At 45.6% G+C, this 20,892-nt stretch overlaps 1 protein-coding gene across 1 annotated transcript in view; it reads right to left on the reverse strand.

Annotated features, from left to right (window-relative positions):
- Positions 1-316: 316 nt before the first annotated feature.
- The window catches only part of LOC123369186 (double C2-like domain-containing protein alpha), a 41,173-nt gene continuing 20,597 nt past the window's right edge, over positions 317-20,892 (reverse strand). The window contains exon 8 of the mRNA XM_045014544.1: positions 317-720. Coding sequence (XP_044870479.1) covers positions 317-720 — 404 coding nt within the window. The remainder of the gene's footprint in view (positions 721-20,892) is intronic.

Genomic DNA, 20,892 nt, shown 5'->3' on the forward strand with positions numbered 1-20,892 from the left:
GTTTATTCTGCTTCTCTTAGCTGATCACTATTTTCTAGGCCTCTGGTCCCTTGACCATACTCTGGAGTTTGGGTCTGGAAAAGAGCTGACACAATCCACATACCAGGTTGTTATATAAAATGCACATGGATTTTAACCCTTCAGTCCCTCCTCTTGACCCTAGGGTTCCCTAACCCGCCAGGTCACATATACCAATTTTAATGTACTCAGCCTACTGCGGAGTTGCTGGAAAGCACCAGTACCATCAGGAATGTCAGGATAGACTCCCCACATAACTTGACAAAATAGCACCGAGATCCGTCCCCAGGGGACTTGATCACCTGAGATGGCATCGCCCATAATCCACGGCCTGGTTCTTTCCCTTCGAGTGCTTCACATGGGCCCAGTCCGTGGTTTTCCCTATCTGAATGTACGTCAGATGGCCTTCCCCAATATGCCTCTGGGCCTCGGACACCAACTCCTCGATTTTCGCCTGCAGGGCCTGTAGCCACTCCTCGAGATACTTACTGCCGTAGTGCCATTCTGGATCCCATGTCAGGTTACCCATCATTGATGCAGTACGGTGGAGCCGCGTCCCATCAACAGTCATGGTTGACCTTCGGGGGACCGTCATGCACACGGATGGATGTCTCGAGGGGCAGGGCTTTCCATTTAGCTTGATGGAGTGGTTCTGGGCAGTTGCTGGGGACGGGATATAGGGTTCCACCGCTTCCATAAGGGCTGGGTGGACCCGGCCATTGAGGAGATCGGTTACAATTCCCTGTGTGATGAGGACCAAAATTTGTCCTGCTCTCCTACAACTCTCCTGTAGTGCCTTTATTTTTGTCCCATTTATTAGCAGACTGGTGACTTCTTAGCCCAGGTATTTTGTTATATCTGATGAGGTGGATACAGAGTTTGAGAGATCCTATAAGCTGTCTAGGATAAATCGACTGGCCTTAATAGTATCTAGTCCTCCCTGGGCATTAGAGATTATAGCATCTGCCACCCTTGATTCCAGCTGGTCCTTCCTTTCAGCTTGGTGTGCTATGGTATAGGTGTTGCAAACAGAATTACCTGCACCAAACCATCCTGCAATGATATCTAGTAATCCCCTCCTCTGTCTAATTAAGCACTCACCAATTTCGTTTGTTAGGCTAGTAATGTTTCTACTCATTTGAGGCCTGACCTTTGCATATTGTCTGTTCACTACCTCTAAAGGAATACGCACCTCGACCCTGTAAATGTGGAATACCACTGAGGTGAGGACCGGTAGTGCTGGTCCTATCATTATAATCCTGGTTCTGGAAGAGGGATTTGTTCAGGGCATGACACACAATTGGGTGTTTCCACTCTGTCTCCGATAACCCAGTTAATTGTTACCAGTTGTTGACATTCTAATTTGGGCCATCATTTAACAAATATGTGCCATGCTTTTGGGGTTACCTGCATCCGTGCTTTAAGTGGTAAACTCCATCCTGAATCAGCAAGTCCAACCTCCACAGGTACCATGTCGGTATAATTGGCGCATGATGAGTGTTTGGTTTCTTTCTCCCAAAATTCCACACAAATTCCAGTATCGAGGTCTGTGTGTTCCCTCCCAAGCCTTTGTGGCAATATGCCATGTAGTTGTGCTCAAATGAGGCATAGCCCAAGACCTTGTAGTACCCTTCACTAGTAGTACGCAGCTGTTCCCCCTTTAAAGGTAATTTGGACACTGGTTGCATTAAGTATAGACACTGTTCATCTCAGGGGGCCACAGCATCATCAAAGCGCTTCGCCCTGTTCAAAGGGGTAGCTCATACGCTTCCATGATTCCTTCCAACAAGTCCGTAATCTCCGGTACCTGACACCAGCGGATAACAGGGCAGTCGGTTGTTATCAAAATTGTAATGTTACTAGCCTCCCTGTTTTTGTGAGTATCAGTGTGTGATTTTATTTGGACCTTCTTGATTTCTACTGTGCGCTCGTGTCCTAACCACAGTGCCACCTTTACTTCTGGCCAGATTTGTTTATTGGCCACTGCACGTGTTTTGGACAAGTTAAAGTGTTTCCTTAGTACGGCAATTAAAGCACAGCAAACCTGGAGGAGGGGGGTTAGTGACCCATTCCCAGTCCTCCTTTTCACATGGCACATGACTTGCGTCCTTCCTCATGCATCACAGGGACAGCAGGAGACACAGCAGAAGCCTCCCCATGGTCGCTCTGGTTGTCCTGGTCACCCTTCAGTCCTTCTTCCTTCTCCTCTTGTTCACCCGTGGAAGCATTGTTAGTATTGACAGATGCTGAATTAAACAATTTTAACTGATTTTGGTGATGCCAAAATGTTTTAAATTTTCCTTTAATCTTTGCACATGTATTAGTAGTTAGAAGGACCTTTATAGGGCCTTGCCATCTTGGCTTTAGAAATTCCTTTAACCCCTGGATAAATGCGACACATTACTAAATTCCCAACTTTAAATGCAGGTTTGTCTAGACTGCTATTATTATTCAGCTCGGTTTGTTTGTTTTTTCTACTGGGTTGTATAAATTCTTTAACTCTATGTCCAATGCCTTGATGTAGTTTTGCAGCCTGTCTGCAAAAAGCCCAGATCTGCCTGCAGGGAGGGTCACAGTGCTAGGCATTCTCCTTGCTCTTTGTGTCATTAGCTCAAAGGGTGTCAGTTGAGTCAGCCTATTTAGGCTTTCTTTGATTTGATACAACATAGCAGGAAGCACAGGAGCCCATCCTTCTCCTGTATTCAGTATTGCTTTTGTTAAGGCTGTTTTTATTGTTTTGTTTATTGTTTTTGATTATTTTTGAGCTTTCAGGGTGGTATGGTATATGGAATTTTTGCTTTATTCCTAGTGCTTTACATGCCTCTTTTATTACTCACCCTGTAAAGTGAGTTCCTTGGTCAGCGTATGTTGACAGTGGCAAACTTAATCTGGGTATTAGCTCGAATCCTAGCAAAAGAAATATTGTTGTGGCAGTACAGTTCTTGGTTGGGAATGCCTCTACCCATTGGGCAAAGGTGTCAATAGTTTCCAAAATGTAAGTGTACCCTCTGCTTTGTGGCAAGGGTCCAGTAAAATCAATTTGCAAATTTTGCCACAGTCCCTCTGGTCGTGGTTGGTGAATCAGAGGCACTTCTTTTTTTTTACCCACATTTACTAGTGCCTATGTTACACATTTTTTGAGAAATTGTAAAGCATTTTTTTTTTATGGCTGGCCACCACCAGTATTTCAGGGCAGCCCTCATTTGTCTCTACCTCAGAGGAGCTGGAGAGTGGATGCCATGGCGCAGTAGAGTCCGTATGCACTCCGGGGCTACCAGCTCCTCCCCCCCCCCCCGGCCCATACCAGAGGTGGTTTTTATACACACAGCCTTGTTCTTTTTAACTTTCTTTTCTGGGCTTATGGTTGCATATAGCTTTTTAAAATTTACTTCCTTTTTTGGCACTCTAGCTGCACAAATCTTAATAGGACTTGCTTGTGCAATTTTTTTGTTTGTTTTTTACTTGAGATTTAATTGTGTGCTTTTATTTTTACTACTGCTAGTTCTGATGGTAGTTTGGCAGCTTCTGTTAGGCCTTGAATTGCTTTCATATTATTAATTTGCTTGCCAGTTGTTGTTATAAAACCCCTGTGTGACCACACGTCCATGTAGTCACGCACTACTCCAAATGCATATCTGCTGTCTGTGTATACAGTGAGCTTCTTGCTTTCCCCTGCTCTCAAATGTTCAGTGAGGGCTGTTAGCTTCAGGTCAGATGGAAGGATCAAAGTCAGCCCAAGAAGCAAGGCTATCACTTTCCCATCACCGAGTACCACTGCCCATTCTGTATGTGGCACTCCAATTTTATGTTCTCTTGATTTATTTACATACAAAGCTATATTTGGATTTTTAATGGCTTTTTTTAAATTCTTCCCAACACTTCCTCTTCTCTATAAGACATGCGTGTACCTCTCCCTTTATGTTCAGACATTTGGCTACATTTTTTTTTGTTTTTTACTATGGAGAAGTTAGGGTTTTGCAAGCACAATGTTGATGCCCACTGACTCCTCTGGGCATCTGTTAAGGAGATCAATGAGTGTATGGGGTGTATGGAGCACGAATTTCCCTGTGACAGTGTATGATTCACAAGCTTTCACAGCTCAAGGAGCTGCTATGAACTCTGGTAATCCCTGGGATACAGGGGTTTTAAGTATGCTCCCTGAAGCTGGCTTAGCACAGCTGAGTACTGGGTCCGGCTGTGGCTGCAGTAAAGGTGGAATGGCTTTCCCATATCGGGTAAGCCCAGGCTGCGGGCGGAGGCTAAAGCCTGTTTTATTTTTATAAATGCCTCCTCTTGTTGTGTACCCCATATTACTAACTCATTTGCAGGCTTTCCCCCTCCAGTGAGGTTTTGAAATGGTTCCACCATCTCTTGAGTGCTCCGGTATATAGGTTCTACAGAAATTAAGGAGTCCCACGACCTTCCAGACTTCCTTAGCTGTCCGTGGTTTCTTTAACTCTAAAATTGCCTGCTTTTTGTCTACTGTGAGTGCCTTCTCTTCCTTGGAGATGTTATGCCCTAGGTATAAAATTTTCTGCAATTGCAATTGAGCGTTCTTTGGGCTTAATTTAAGTCCTGCCATGCAAAGATATATAAACAGTCTGTCTAGGGTTTTTAAATGGTCCTTTTTATTTGAACTGGCAATTAGCAAATTATTTACATACTGTAGTATCACAGTATCCCCTTCCAAAGGCACTCGTGCTATTACTTCTGCCATTGTCCTGTGGAAGATGGAGGGAGAATTATGGAACCCCTGAGGTACTCGGGTCCAAGTGTACTGCTGGTCTCCTACTGTAAATGCAAATTTCTCCTGACTCTCCTTTGCAAGGGGAATACTCCAAAATCCATTAGCTACATCCAGGACTGAGAATACTGAGTGTCCTGGGGTTAGCAAATTCAGAATAGTGGCAGGGCTTGCCACAATAGGATGTGCCTTGGGAGTCACCCGGTTAAGGTGGGTGTAGTCTATAGTTAACCTCCAGGTCCCGTCTGGCTTCCTGATGGGCCAAACTGGGGAGTTAGTTGTGGAGGTGGTTTTTTAAATTACCCCTCTAGATTCTACATTAGTGACTATATATTTAACTGCCTCTAAGGCTTTGGGTTTAATAGGATCCTGCCTGTGGGCATTGTGAGTTGGTCCTTCTACAGACAGAGGCTTCATGTTTACTAGCCCACACTCTTGTTTATCTGTTGCCCACACCTCAGGGTGAAGGGAACACGGGGTCTCTACTAGACTCCCCCCCCCCCGGTATTATTACCTATTACTGGCAATCATGGCTATATTTTGAGATGATTTTTCCTAATTGGACCCTTTGGCCCATTCAATGCAGCTAGCGCTGGGGTTGGTTACTCCCACGAGCTCCTTAAGGAGATCTGTGCTGCACATTGTGTCTCCCTGCTCAGGGCAAACCCAGATTTGACTGACTGTGACCATATCTTCAAAATCTATTTCTACTGCCTGGCTAAGGGTTGCTTTTAATTTTCCACCTTCCACCCCTTCAATCCATATGGTTCTACAGGTCAGGGGAAGATCTTGGCTGGTTATTGATACCGAGGCTGCTGTGTCTATTAACATGTTGCACTGTCGGCCCCCCACTCGTGCGTTTAAAAACATCCTGGGGTCGCCTTCAGTTCCAGCCACAGAGGCCGCTGATACCTATTTGCTAGCCAGGAGTTTGAGCAACTCCTGGATTTGTTTATCCTTTCCTTGTTCTTGGGAATAAGAGGGAGGATTTCCGGCACTTGTGTCATATAAAATAGCTTCCCCCCAGAAATGTTAGGGTACACTTACCCATCATCAGTACGCACATACATACTAGTATATGGGGTATGTATGGACTTGTGGTGTACTTATTAAGTCTGTGGGTAAAACTTTTAAAAATCCCTTTTTCCATCCTTCACTGTTTATTGATTTAGGTAAAAGGTCTCTACATTCCTAGGAAAAGATGACCTATCTAGATGTCTAAAGGGTCACAATATACATATGCTGACTTTGCCTTAGCTTAACAGACAGGATTTTAGCCTGTAGGTCTCTTGCATTACAGCCAAACTTATTTTTAATATAAATCAATAAACCTATTACAATACATCAAATACTTATAAGAAAAGATATGAGTTTATCTATGCAAACAAGCAGATGAATCCTTAGGGCTGCACGCTGAGACGTGTTAATCTGGAGTCACTGCAAGACAGAACAGGGAGTGACTCCAAATTAACATGGGAGGTAGATAAGATCAGGGTGTGTCCCTGTGGGGAGGGGGTTTCAGTTGTTGCTAAAGGAGGGAAAGTTACTCAATTTCTCTCTGTCTCTGCCTCAGGGTTTTGGGGGTTGAGCTTTCTGGTTCAGATGCTGCTGCCCCAATTGTGGTCTGGGAGCGCAGGCTGAGCAGCTGCTGCTCCCGCAGTGGGATCACAGCTGGGGAGTGATCGTGAGTAAAGCTTCCTCTGTGCCCAGCCAAGGTGAGGATTTCCTCCAGTTGCAATTAGCCCCATAGGACATCCCAAGGCTCCGTCCACACCAATTTCTAAGTCAGAGACTCTAGGCAATTGATAGAGACTTCAGGGAACTGGGGCTGGGTCAGGGGCGGCTCTAGACCCCAGCGTGCCAAGCAGGCGCGTGGGGCGGCCCTTTCCCGGGGGGGGCGGCATTTGGCTCCGGTGGACCTGCCGCAGGCATGCCGGCGGCCGGTCCACTGGAGCCCGGGACGAGCGGACCTGCCGCAGGCATGACTGCGGCGGGTCCCCTCTTCCCGCGGCTCCAATTGAGCTCCCGCCGGCATGCCTGCGGCAGGTCCTCTCGTCCCGGGCTCCGGTGGACCTGCCGCAGGCATGCCGGTGGGAGCTCAACCGGAGCCGCGGGAAGAGGGGACCCGCCGCGGGACCGGGGAAGGGCGGCGCAGCGCACCGCGCTGCTTGGGGCAGCCTACTTTCTAGAGCCGCCCCTGGGCTGGGTATGAGGGTGATTCTGCAGAAACAGCCCCTCCTCACCCCACATGTCTCCCCCCTTAGCAATTGCAGGAGCCGATCTAGCCATAGGAGAGCAAACCCCCAGGATTGTCTGTCAGCCAGAGGGGGAGAGACAGGGGAAGGGGAGACACAAGGAGAAAAAGGAAAGAGAGACTGAAAAGGGCAGTGGGAGAAATAATTAGGGAGAGAGATTTCCAGATCTCTGACTGGCCCCCACACACTTACTACAGCATCTTTCTGTTGGTATCCAGGAAGTTGGTGGGCAGATCCTGCCCACTGGTAAAGAACCTCCCCTGAGCCTAAGGGGAGGATCCACAGGTCCATGATACCAAATAACTGGGCAGATTCACTTTCCTGTGAGCAAGGTGAGGTGCAGGAAGAGGAAAAGCCAGTTCCTGACTCTCCCTGTTCCCCCTGCTTTGGGAGTGCGCTGCCCTGGGGGCAGTGTCGGAGAATCCCCCAGGGTCACTCCTTTTCTTCTGCGCTTCTCTCCCATCTGGTTCCCAGACTTTGTTACTGAGAGGGTTTCAAAATGTCTCGGTGGTTTAGTGCTCGTGGGAGGGGCCGGGCAGTGCTGTAATAAAGTGGCCAAGCATTTCCCCCACATAGAGTCGTAGAATTGTAGGGCTGGAATGTACCGTGAGAGGGCAGCTAGTCCAGCCCCTGGCACTGAGGTGTTTGTCCGACCCGTCCTTAAAAACCCCCAGTGATGGGGATTCCACTGCCTCTCTTGCTAATCTAGTCCAGTGCTTAATTAGGTTTTTTCACAATTGACTCAGATTCAGTTTTTGAACCACTATAGCTCCTGACCATTTTCAGTAGTACTGCCCCCTAACCAGCTAGTGCCCACTTTGTAGTGGTGCGTTTGGTTTTCCTTCCCTAAGTCTAGTACTTTGCGCTTGTCTTTATTGAATTTCATCTTGTTCATTCAGCCCACTTCTCCTGTTTGTAAATGTTACCTTGAATTCTAATCCTGGCCTCCAACGCGCTTGCAGCCCCTCGCAGCTGCTGGTATCTGCATATTTAGACAGCATGCTCTCCAATCCGTTATCCAAGTAATGAGTGAAAATATTGACTATATCAGATCCAGGACTGGCCCCCGGGCACCCCATTGTATACATCCTCCCATTGGACAGTGAACCGCTAATGGTTACTATCTGAGTGCAGCCTTCCAACAACATTGTCACTCATTTTGTAGCACTTTTATGTGCACCACATTTCCCTAGTTCACTGTGAGAATGTCATGGGGGCCTGTGTCAAAAGCCAAACTAAAATAAAGATATGTCCTGTCTACAGTGTCCCCTGGAACTGTAAATCCAGTACCCCTGTGAAAGCAGGAAATGAGATTGAATTGGCATTATTTGTTTTTAGAAATCCAGTCTGGATCTAACTTATCACCTTACTGTCCTCTAGGTACTTACAAATTGATTGTATAATAATTTGTTCATTCCAGGTATCTAAGGAAGGCTTGACTTTATTCCTCAGTCCTCTTTGTTCCCCTTTCAAAAGATGGGTACTGTGTTTTCCCTTCTCCAGTCTTCACCATTCTCCAGGCATTCTGAAAGATAATTGCTAATGGTTCCCAGATTGCTTCAGCTGATTCTTTGGGCACCTTAAAATGAATTTCATGGCTGACAATAATACATTATATATATCTATATATTTTTAACCTGTTCTTTCCCTATTGTGGTTTCTGTTTCTTCCTTCTCTTGGTTAATCATAATTAAGACCCTATCTGAACTGTGGGATGATCTTCAAATAATTGCAGCTGAGTTGCAAAGAAGGCTTGGAAAATCACAGAAAAGTAATAATGGACCTTTATTAATTGCTGTAATTTGGAAAAGCCACAGCAGACATGTTTGTTTAAGAAAAATCTGCTGGCATAATATAAACACTCAACTATTACATGATGCCTGTGAATTGTTTTGGTAACCAGACAATTGGGTGTAGCTACAGGGCGATAACACGGGTGGGGTGAGTGGGGCAGCCACCAAGGGCACAAAGCGGGGCTGGGGAGTAGAAAAATGGGGCAGAAAAATGAGGGTGGAAATTTGCGTCACAGACCGTGAAATTGGGTCTCTGGCTGCCCGGCTGTGAAGGCAGAGTGGCGAATGGCAGCTGCTGGCTGGATGCCTTGCTCTGAAGGCAGCGCCACCACAGAACAGAGGTAAAGGTGGCAATACTAAGCCACTCCTACTTCTCTGCTTCAGAACTGGGCACCGGCCAGCCTCCACCACTCTCTTGCCACCCAGCTCCAGGCAGCGCCGCTGTCAGCATCACCTCAGGAGTAAGGGTGGCAATACCGTGACCCCCTGGTGGGCTTGCAACCCCCTATTGGGTCTGGGCCCCTAGTGTGAGAAACGCTGTGGAGAAATCACACATTTTTTGGGTTACTCACTACATCATTAGCAAATTTTGCAGGTGTATAACTCATCTGCAAAGTTCACTATTTATGCCATGACCAATGTTTGAAAATGGTACGATTCCCCCTCCCCCCTGTGATTTAAGCAGTACCCTACTTATTGCCTTCCCTGTCCCTTGCTAGGGGTAACTTCTTTTGGGAGTTAATCTTTGTGATTTCGTCCCCACATTCTGACGGTACTCAGTGGGGGGGGGGACAATAACAGAAAATGTGGAAATGGCAGAAGTGCTAAATGCCTTTTGTTTCCGTTGTCACCAAAAAGTTTAGCAGCAATTGGACATCTAACTTAATGAATGCCAATGAAAATGAGGTAGGGCCAGAGGTTAAAACAGGGAAAGAACAAGTTAAAAATGACTTAGGTTAGATGTCTTCAAGTCAGCAGGGTCTGATGAAATGCACCCTAGGATGCTGAAGGAGCTGACTGAGGAGATCTCTGAGCCATTAGTGATTATCTTCAAAAAGTCAAGGAATATGGGAGATATTCCAGAGGACTGGAAAAGGGCAAATATAGTGCCCATCTATAGAAAGGGGAGTAAGGACAACCTGGGGAATTACAGACCAATCAGCTTATTTAAATTCCCCTGAAAAATAATGGAACAAATAATCAGTTAGCAACAGATATTAAAGTGATAACAGTCAGCATGGATGTGTCAAGAACAAATCATTTCCAACCATCCTAATGTTTTTTTTCCTGTCAGGATAACAAGCTTGTGGATAGAGGGGAAGTGTATATCTTGACTTCAGTAAGGCTTTTGATACTGTCTTGCATGACCTTATCAGAGAAATACACGGTAGATTTGCCCACGCCAAAGTGGTTCGCTACTGACCGGTAGCTGTCTGGCGTTGCAAGTTTCCAGAGGGCTATGGCCACTCGCTTCTGCACACTCAGGGCTGCTTGCATGCGGGTGTCCTTGCACTTCAGGGCAGGGGACAGCAAGTCACACAGTTCAAGGAAAGTGCCCTTACGCATCCTGAAGTTTCGCAGCCACTGTGATTCATCCCAGACCTGCAGCGCTATGCGGTCCCAGCAGTCTGTGCTTGTTTCCTGGGCCCAGAATCGCTGTCCCATAGCATGAACATGACCCATTGCCACCATGATCTCCACGGCGCGGCATACTGTGCTTTGTGAGAGGTCTGAGCCACTCTCTGACTTCATGTCCTCACCGCGCTGCCGGAGCCTCCTCGCCCGATGTCTCAGCATCTGACTGTGGAAGAGGTGGACGATAAGGTGTGAGGAGTTGACAACGGCCATAAGTGCAGTGATGATCGCAGTGGGCTCCATGGTCGCACTGCAGTGCGGTGGCGTCCGCACTGTCACTGACCAGAAAAAGTGCGCAAACTGATTTAGCTGGTGGGAGGGACTGTTGAATTCTGACAGTTACCCAGGACCACCCTTGACACAGTTTTCCCCCCAGCATGCATGGGGGGGGGGAAATCCCAGAATTCAAATGGGCAGCGGGGAGTGTGGGAACTGTGGGATAGCTTCCCACAGTGCACCGCTTCCAATGTCGACGCTTGCCCCGTTAGCGTGGACTCACAAAGTTGACTTTGTAAGGTTGATTTCAAAAATTCGATTTAACTTAAATCAAACTAATCTGGTAGTGTAAACATACTCAAATAGTGTCCCCTCCAGACAATGAGTCACCCCTTCTAATAGTAGTCCTCCTGAGAACAAGAGGTGTGTCCTGAATACCGTCCTTTCTGGCAACAAGAGATGTGTTATGAGTACAGTGTCCTCTGGAGACACGGAGTGTGGCATGAATACTTTGGTAATAATAGGTGTCCCCTGAATAATGTCTCCTTCAGAAACGACAGGTGTAACACAAATACTGTCTCCTCCATGTTGCCCCCCCCTCCCTGAAACATGTGTTTTATCAGTATTACTCCTCCTGGGAACAAGGGGTGTGTGCTGAATAGTGTCCTTTGTAGGAACATGAGATGTGTTATCACTCCCCTGCCCTCTGGATGTAAGGGCTGTGTCATGAATAAAAAGAAGAAGTGACCCTTGAATACTGTCCCCTGCAGAAACAAAGGGTGAGTCGTGAATTGCAGTCCCCCCAGAAACAAAGGGTGTATCCTGAATACTGTCTCTTCAGAAACAAGAGGTGTATCCTGAATAATGTCCCCTCCAAAAACAAAGGGTGTATCGTGAATTGCAGTCCCCCTAGAAACAAGAAGTGTATCCTGAATAATGTCCCCCCAGAGAACAAGGGTGTGTCGTAAATTGGAGTCCCTCCAGAAACAAAGGGTGTGTCCTGAATTCTAGTCCCAGCAGAAATAAAGGCTGTACCCTGAATACTGTCCCACCAGAAACAAAGGGTGTGTCGTGAATTGCACTACCTCTAGAAACAAGAAGTGTATCCTGAATACTGTCCCCTCCAGAAACCCAGGGTGAGTCGTGAATTGTAGTCCCACCAGAAACAAAGGGTGAACCGTGAATACTGTCTCCCCCAGAAACAAGAGGTGAATCCTGAATAATGTCCCCTCCAGAAACAAAGGGAGAAAGTCCTGAATTGGAGTCCCCCCAGAAAAAAGGGTGTGTCCTGAATTGAAATCCCAGCAGAAACAAGGGGTGTATCCTGAATACTGTCTCCCCAGAAACAAGAGGTGTATCCTGAATAATGTCCCCTCCAGAAACAAAGGGTGTGTTGTGAATTGTAGTCCCACCAGAAACAAAGGGTGTATCCTGAATACTGTCTCCCCCAGAAACAAAGGGCGTGTAGTGAAATGCAGTCTCCCCAGAAACAAAGGGTGAGTCGCAAATTGGAGTCCCACCTGAAACAAAGGGTGTGTCCTGAATTGTAGTCCCTCCAGAAATAAGGGGTGTATCCTGAATAATGTCCCCTCCAAAAACAAAGGGTGTGTCGTGAATTGCAGTCCCCCCAGAAATAAGAGGCGTATCCTGAATACTGTCTCCCCAGAAACAAGAGGTGTATCCTGAATAATTTCCCCTCCAGAAACAAAGGATCTGACCTGAATTGTAGTCCCCCAGAAACAGAATGTGTTGTGAATTGGAGTCCCCCCAGAAACAAAGGGTGTGTCCTGAATTGTAGTCCTACCAGAAACAAGGGGTGTGTCCTGAATACTGTCTCCCCAGAAACAAGAGGTGTGTCCTGAGTACTGTCTCCCCAGAAACAAGAGGTGTATCCTGAATCATGTCCCCTCCCGAAATAAAGGGTGTATCGTGAATTGCAGTCCCCCCAGAAACCAAGGGTGTGTCCTGAGTTGTAGTCCCACCAGAAACAAGGGGTGTATCCTGAATACTGTCTCCCTAGAAACAAGAGGTGTGTCGTGAATTGCAGCCTCCTCAGAAAGAAGAGGTGTAACCTGAATACTGTCTCCCCCAGAAACAAGAGGTGTATCCTGAATAATGTCCCCTCCTGCAACAAAGAGTGTGTTGTGAAATGCAGTCTCCCCAGAAACAAAGGGTGAGTCGTGAATTGGAGTCCCCCCAGAAACCAAGGGTGTGTCCTGAATTGTAGTCCTACCAGAAACAAGAAGTGTATCCTGAATACTGCCACCCCCAGAAACAAGAGAGGTGTCATCAATAGTAGTCCTCCTTGGAACAAGGAGTGTGTCCTGAATAGTGTCCCCTCCAGAAACAAGAGAGGTGTCACAAATTCCGTCCCCACTGGAAACGAGAGGTGTGACATGAATAATGTCCTTGCAGAAACATTGATGACAGATATCTTATCACTCCTGGGAACAAGGGGTGTGTACTGAATAGTGTCCCCTCCGGAAACAAGAGTTGTGTCCTGAATACTAACCCTACATAAACAAGAGGTGTGTCATCAATAGTATGCCTCATGGGAACACGAGGTGTGTCCTGAATCCTGTCCTGTTGAGAAACAGGGATGTTTCTTGCCCTTATGGCTTGTAAAAAGTGATATTAAAAGCAATGGGGCATGGCTCCCTGGTGCCCTCTGTATCAGTGCCCCTGTGCTTGGCGCAGCTCCATGCAAAGCTGGTCATGGGAACCTCTTGTCTGCTGTGCAGAGGGCAGGGGCTGATGTTTGGGGGGGGTGGGGTGTGACAGGCATCTGTGATGTTGCCTCTGGGTTATGAGTAGCAGATGCTGAGTGCTGTTGGTGGACTCAACAAACCTTCTGATTAGTGAGCTCTCTGCTTAAAGTGAGAGTGTGCTGTCTCTCTCATTCCCCGAACACACACAGCCTCTCTCTTTCACATACATGGTTGGACTGTTATTACTTCTGTTGAAAAAATAAAATAGTAGAGACTATATGTGTACGGTGCATTTCAAGGATTACAGTAATCTTAGTTTATTTGTTTCTGTGGTCCATGCATTTCATAATTTTACTACTCTAAGAATTAAAGTTAAAGTAGAAGTGAGTTCTAAAATGCCTCACCTGGCCATGGCTTGCATAATTGTCATTCATGATTTAAAACAACAACGATAGAGCACAATATGATAAAAGTCCGGCAATCAAATAAAAGTATCCTGCTAGAACATAAATTCTGCTTCAACGCACAACTTTAGACACTGCAACTGAAGGTTGCTTATTTTCAAATTGTATTTTTAGTGATCTCTGCAAAAGACCTTAACACTTGTATGAAAATAAATGTAGTTCCATGTATAATCCTAATAGCCATGATGGAATCAAATGTTAGTGAGTCATGTACATGATTTTGATAGGTAAACATAAATGCAAAAATATTTAGAGACATTAATTTCCTTTCTTAATAAAAGAGAAAACAACACAGTAATAATGTTTTTTTTAGTGAATGGTTTTTCACTGTGCTAAAGAGTATTCATTTAATTTTGACTAGATAATGGCAGTAAATGCAGAGTGTGTGTTAAGCGGATTTTAAGCAGAGTTTGTTTATTTTTTCAATTTGTATATATCTGTATTAAAGCTAGTGTACAAAATATGAAACTTGTGTTTCTGATATCTTTGTTAAAGCTCCAGAACCGACACCGTGATGCTTGGAAGTGGGACTGTCTTGCTGTATTATCTCCTGATTGGTGTAAACTTACATAGATACAATACTCCTGCCAGCTAAATCCTTATTCTTTAATTGAAACAGATACAAAGTCCAATTAAAGGCACATTTTCAGTTTATTTATTTAAGTTATTATGTGGCAGAAACCTGGAGTTTTCAGGTGCTCAACTAGCCCCTGGAATCATCATTAAAATTGCCTCACTGCCTCAATATGAAATGTTGCCTCTGGTGAGCCATGAGCGGCCAGAGGGCTGTGGGCAATGGCAAGTTCCAGGCCCCTGTTTGACAGCATGAAGTCGGCCTTGAGCTGCATGACAAGTGCCAGGCAGCACAAGCTGCAGCAGCAGTGGAGGCGTAAGGGTGGCAATATGCTATGTGACCCTTATGTCTGTGATGCTGCTGAGGGTGGTGGCATTGCCTTAAGACAGAGATCGACAAACTATGGCCCACGGGCCATATCTGGCATGTGGATCCCTCATGCCCAGCCCCTGAGCTCCTGGCCTGGGAAACTAGCCTCTGGCCATCCCCTGCTGTCCCTACTGCTGTGCAGCCTCAGCTCGCCCTGCTGGTGGTGCAATGCTGTGGGTGGCAAGCAGGGCCAGCTTTAGGAACTATGGGGCTCAATTTGAATACCCGGCAGTGGTCTGGGTGTTTGGTGGCACTTTGGTGGTGGGCCGTTCACTTGCTCCTGGTCTTCCGTGGCACTGAAGGACACATCACCGAAATGCTGCCGAAGACCGATAGCGAGTGAAGGAGCTGCCACTGAAATGCTACTGAAGATCTGGCCCACTGTAGGATGAGTAAAAAAATTAAAAAGGTATGTAACTTAGGTGCTCTTCTTTAGGGCATGGGGCTCTCTTAGGCGTGGGGCCTGATTTGGGAGAACTGAGATACCTCTTTCAGCAACCCCCAAGTGCACCTACTGTGGAGTCCCATACTCTCTGCAGGTAGAATTTTCTTTTTAGGAATCTGAAATATGGTAATTATAGTGTTACCTGGTGATAGAGTTTGAATCTTCTATAGATTTGCATTGTAAGAAGAAAGGTTGATCACTACATCAAGAGGAACAGTGCTTCCTGCTATCAAGCTAGAAATGAACTAAAGAGTTTCTGTGGCACCTGAGTCTGTATTTATAGCTGCCTTTGGCTTCTAAGGCATGCTGGGAAATGGAGGGGGTGGAGCTTAGGCAGTATATAAGCTGGTGTATTGTCACTTGAAGTCATTCAGCTTTGTGGTGGTACAAAGAGATGTGCCTAGGTGCTTCTATGGGTGTTTTTAGTCATGGTGAGTATTGATACAGGGTAATGATGGCATGTATTTGTGGTTAATGTACTGTTTTCCTTGTCTTATTGTTGTGTAATGTGTTTTTATTTCATTTCAGGTTGTTTATAGTGTGTTTGATTTATGATTTTTATTTTCATTGGGAGGGAAGACATTGGGGGTTGTTTCTGATAGAGCATCTGTTAAACACCTGTATCCAGTACTAGTGGCACATCTGTGGTGTTGGACTGTTGTAGAAGAATTGCAGTATTCTGTTTGGGTTAGGTGGGGACTGGTCTGAGGAAACTGTAATATTTAGTAAGAGTTTTGTGTCTTAACCTTATGTATTTTGTCATAAGCCTTCTTCATATTTGCAGCTGTATCCAGATCTGGTATGAAGTTGTCTTGTGACATGAAAGGTTGTGAATATTTTTATTTTTGACTGTCATGCTGGTGCTGTATGTTTGTGAGTGATTTCAACATAGGGGAGTGAAGGCCTGTCTACCGAGGCAAAGGGGATGTTGAGAGGGGGAGCTCCTGTCCAATTTCCAAACATCAGTATATGCGAAAGGGTTTGATGGTCAGAAGTGTTTGTGATGTTGAGGCTCTTTCATTACTTATGGGAGTTCTGTAAAGTGTCCATTCTTAATGGGCCTGTGAGTGGTGGGTGGATGCTTGTTGTATGGAGATTGATTGATTACTGGCAGCTTGACCTGTCTATAACTAGAGATGCTCCATTCTCAATTCCTCTCTCTTACACAGCAGTGGGTTTGCATGATAGGTCACCAATTCATCACTGTGTTCTCCTGTACATGGGTGTGGTTTTCTGAGGAGGATGTGAGCATCCTAGTTAGCGACAGGCCCCTGTAGTGTAGGGAAAGGGAGAGGGGCATGAGTGTGTAGAGGTGTAGCTATTTTCTGTGTGGATGAGTGTTTGGGGTGGGGTGCTCTGAGGGGTGGGGTGGAATTAGTAGTAGGTGTTCCTTCTCAAGGAAGCAGTATGTAGGTGAGGTCATCTTTCATATTGTGCTGTTAGGAGCTTTGTGAGTTGAGTTTATAACTGAGGTTTGCTGTCAGACTTTGTTTTTATTTGCAGATGTGTCAAGACTACTTGGTACAGGATCTGATTCCATGGAGGGTCGTGACTACGTCTCCTTGACAGTCATGACATCGCTGTATGGCTATTGATGTATGGCAGCGAAGGCCCTTGGAGAAAGGAAAAGACCTTCTTGAGAGCAGGAGTGGCCGTCAAAGTTAAGTATCTCCTGAATGGTTTGATGGTCAGAAGTATTTGAACCGTAGAGGATCCTTGTTTAGGGATGGGAGTCCTCTACACTCTGCCCATTCTTAATGGGTGCATTAGGGAGTTTACTGTACGGAGGGAGTGTGCACTTTCCTTGGAGGAAGGTCGATCGCTGTGAGAGTGACCCATCTGTAACTAGAGATGCTCCGTTCTCAGTTCTTTTTTCTTGCACGGCACTGGGTTTGCATGATAGGTCACCACTTCATCTTTTCTCCATCTTCTACTTGGTTGTGGTTTTCCGAGGAGGATGTGAGCATCCTAGTTAGTGATGGTCCCCTGTCATGGTGGGACGTGGGGAGGGCCAGCAATATGTGGATGAGAGTGTCTAGGGTGGGTGGGTGCTTCTCTGAGTGGAGTGTAATGTGTAGTAGATATTCTTATCTTCAGGAAGCAGTATGGAGGTGAGGTCATCTTTCATACCGTGTAGTTGGGTGCTTTGTGAGTTGGTTTTTCAGTTAAACTTTGTTTGTATTTGCAGATGCTTCCAGATCTGGTATCATGTCGTGTTATTCTGTGGAGGATTGTGACTACATCTGTTTGAGTGTCACTGCACTGCTATACAGATGTCGACGTATGGGAGGGAAGGTCTCTGTAGAAAGGAAAAGAAGATATTGAGAGTGGGAGCGGCTGTCAAAGTTAAGTATTTGCTGATGCCGTTGATGGTCAGAAGTATTTGAGATGTTGAGGCTTCTCGTTTATGGATGGGAGTCCTCTAAACTGTGTCTGTTCTTAATGGGCACGTAAGGGGTGGGTGGGAGCTTGTTGTATGGAGGGAGTGTGTGTTTTCCATGGACGAAGGTTGATTGCTGGGAGAGTGACCCATCTGTAACTAGAGATGCTCTGTTCTCAGTTCTTTTTTCTCACGTGGTACTGGGTTTGCATGGCAGTTCACCACTTCATCCTTTATATGTCTTCTACATGGTTGTAGTTTTCCGAGAAGGATGTGAGCATCCTAGTTAGTGAAGGGCCCCTGTTGTGGTGGGATGTGGGGAGGGCCAGTAATATGTGGATGAGTGTCTGGGGTGGGTGGGTGCTTGTCTGTGTGTGGGGGGTGTAATTTGTAGTAGATATTCCTTTTCTTCAGGAAGCAGTATGTAGTTGAGGTCCTCTTTTGAAGTGTGTAGCTGTGCATTTTGTGAGTAGGTTTGCAGTTGACCTTTGTTTGTATTTGCAGATGCATGCAGATCTGGTATCGTGTCGTGTCATTCTGTGGAGGGTTGTGACTACATCTGTTTGACTGTCACTGCATTGCTGTATAGATGTCGCTGTATGGGAGCGAAGGCCCATGTACAAAGGAAAAGGCGATTGGGAGTGGCTGTCAAAGTTAAGTATCTGCTGGAGGGTTTGATGGTCAAAAAGTATGTGTGCTGTTGAGGCTGTAGGATGGGAGTCCTCTGAAGCCTGCCTGTTTGTAATGGGTTCATGAGGCAACTCATTGAATAGGAGTGGGAGTTTTCTGTGGAGGAAGTTGACTGATGGAAGAGTGACCTGTCTGTAACTAGAGATGCTCCATTCTCCCTTCTTCTCTCATAAATGGCACTGGGTTTGCATCACTGATCACCACTATCCTGTTTGTCTGTCCTCTATTGGGTGTTGGTTTTCTGAGGAGGATGTGAGCATCCTAGTTACCGATGGGCCCCTGTCAGTGTTGGGAAAGGGCCATGAGTACCGTGTAAATGTGAGTATTTTGCATGTTGATTTTAAATGTATAGAAGTAGTTGGTTGCTGCTTCATTGTAGGTAGGAATGTGCTGGGGCTCTTTCGGGGTGTCAAATAGGTTAGTTTAGCCAAGGAAGTGTGGTATTGTGGTGTTATGACCATTAGCAATAATCTGGCATTTATTGTTTGTGTGCCACAGGGGTATTTGAGTCCAGAACTGAGGGAATGGGCTGTAGCAAGTGTGCCCTGTTTGGTTTACATGGACACTTGTAAGTATGGTGCCAGTGGGCACAGAGGAGCTGTTTGCATCCATGACGTAAGTGTTAAGTTAGAGCTTTTAGTGCAGTCCTGTTGATGGGAGTGTGGTCTTTTCTGTGTTAGATACGGTGGGCTCATGATGAATGGGTTCATCACCAGTTTTGTGTGTGAGACAGCAGATGAAGACAATATTTGGGTTAAGTTGTTGCTTGTTCTCTAGAAGAAGGTTGGACTTAGGTGGGTGGTCAGTGAGAGTGTTGTCGTGTTTGCCCTAAAATGTTGAGTAGTTTTCCTTGAATATATTGTGTGATGTAGGTATGGAGATGTGTTGCTATTCCTCAGGGAAGGGGTATTGGTGGGCAGGCGAGTGTGGAAAATATGTAATGGGACTGAGAGTTGCAGTTCGAGGGAGGGGTGAGGGAATCTCATGACCGGTGATTCCTGTGTTCCCGTAGATGGTTTGTTGAAGAAATAGGGTGGGATTTGTTGCATCATTTGTGGGTTTGACTTTGAGTCTTTGTTGGATTATTATTTTGTGTTTGCAGATCCTTAAGAGGCTTCAAGAGGTGCAGTTTGTGAAAGAAGGATAGATGTGAGGCCCCATCTGGTGGAAAAAGAGTGAGTATCTGGTTATATTTTTCTGTGTTTTGTATCATGTGCTGTTCTTTTAAAGTCTTGCTTGCTTTGTGATGCACGTATGTGGATGTACATGTTGGGGTACTAGTATCGGTAATCTGTAAAAGAAGGTGTCACAGTGTATGCAGTTGGTGTTGCATTTGCTTGTGGGGGAATGGAAAAGAGTGATGCAGAAATAGGTGCCGGGTGTGTAATTGCAGATGGTTTGAGATGGTCTTCATGGTGTCAGTCAGTGTGTACTGTGAGTGTCATGAAATGTTTGTATCATTGTAGGTTTTGTCTGAAGATGGGGGTCCAGTTGGGCAAAGAACAAGTGAAGTAGAAGTATGCCTGTAGGGGACATGAAGTACTTATTCCCAAAATGGAAGTGGATTTGATGTCACGTTTGCAAGTTAAGTATGTGTCATTTGTTGTTCTGTGTGATGTTGGAGATGGGAAATGTCTGTCACTGGGTGCACGTCAATGGGCATCACATGTACTTTTGTTTTAGAAACTGAGATGTTTAGCAGTTGATCCAAGGTCATTGAACTTGTGAATTCTTTTCTCATTCTCATAGGAATCCACTTTCCGACCACAGAGATGGAAATATCAGCATCTCCGGAGAAGACTTGGGTGTGCGTTGTTTGGAGCAATCGGGCTTTGATATTGTATTAGTTGGGTCAAGATGTGAAGTGTTGTCTGGGATGGCTAGAATGTAGTAGAGCAGTGGGGCTGATGTCACTGTGTTCCAGTAGATACCTGAGCAATTGTATCATGAAATGCCATTATTGTCATTTCTGTGATTTGAATTGGAGAGGGTGGGTTCATTTGTTTGGTCAGTTACAGGAACCTCACCCCATAAGTACTTGCACAAAATGCAATTGTTTTCTGAAATGAATGGTTTGTTTGCCACTTGGAATGTTCTAGCCATCAAAGTGTTGTACCAATATAATAAAAACCAGCAGGATCTTATTAAGAGGGATAAGACAAAGATGCCACATTTATTGTAAATACCATAACAAAACAAAAGACAATGTTTTCCTACTTGTTTCTATTACTACTTATTCCTTACACACACACACACACACACACACACATATATATATATTCATCCACACAATTATTCATTCAGGTTCTGTATAGATGTCATAGTTACCAGCCTAGATGTTGCTCATGCCAACTTACTGGCCAGGTATCTTGGTCATGAGGATGGAGCCGAGTCTGTCAGATGCATCTGATGCTCTTGGAGGCTGGCAGCAGAACCATAGACTCAAAGTCCTTATTCTTCAGGGTTCAGTTTTATAGGGATTTTTCCCTATGTTAGGTCTTTATTCTGCTGTTGCCAGATCAATCAGCAGATAGCTGGTTTCATTCTGTCCTTTGTTTCCTTTGAGGTGCCGGGGTGGATTCCAGTTCGCCCTCTGGGGGT

Source organism: Mauremys mutica, chromosome 4, assembly GCF_020497125.1.
Source record: "Mauremys mutica isolate MM-2020 ecotype Southern chromosome 4, ASM2049712v1, whole genome shotgun sequence".
In the NCBI taxonomy this organism is placed as follows: Eukaryota; Metazoa; Chordata; order Testudines; family Geoemydidae; genus Mauremys; species Mauremys mutica.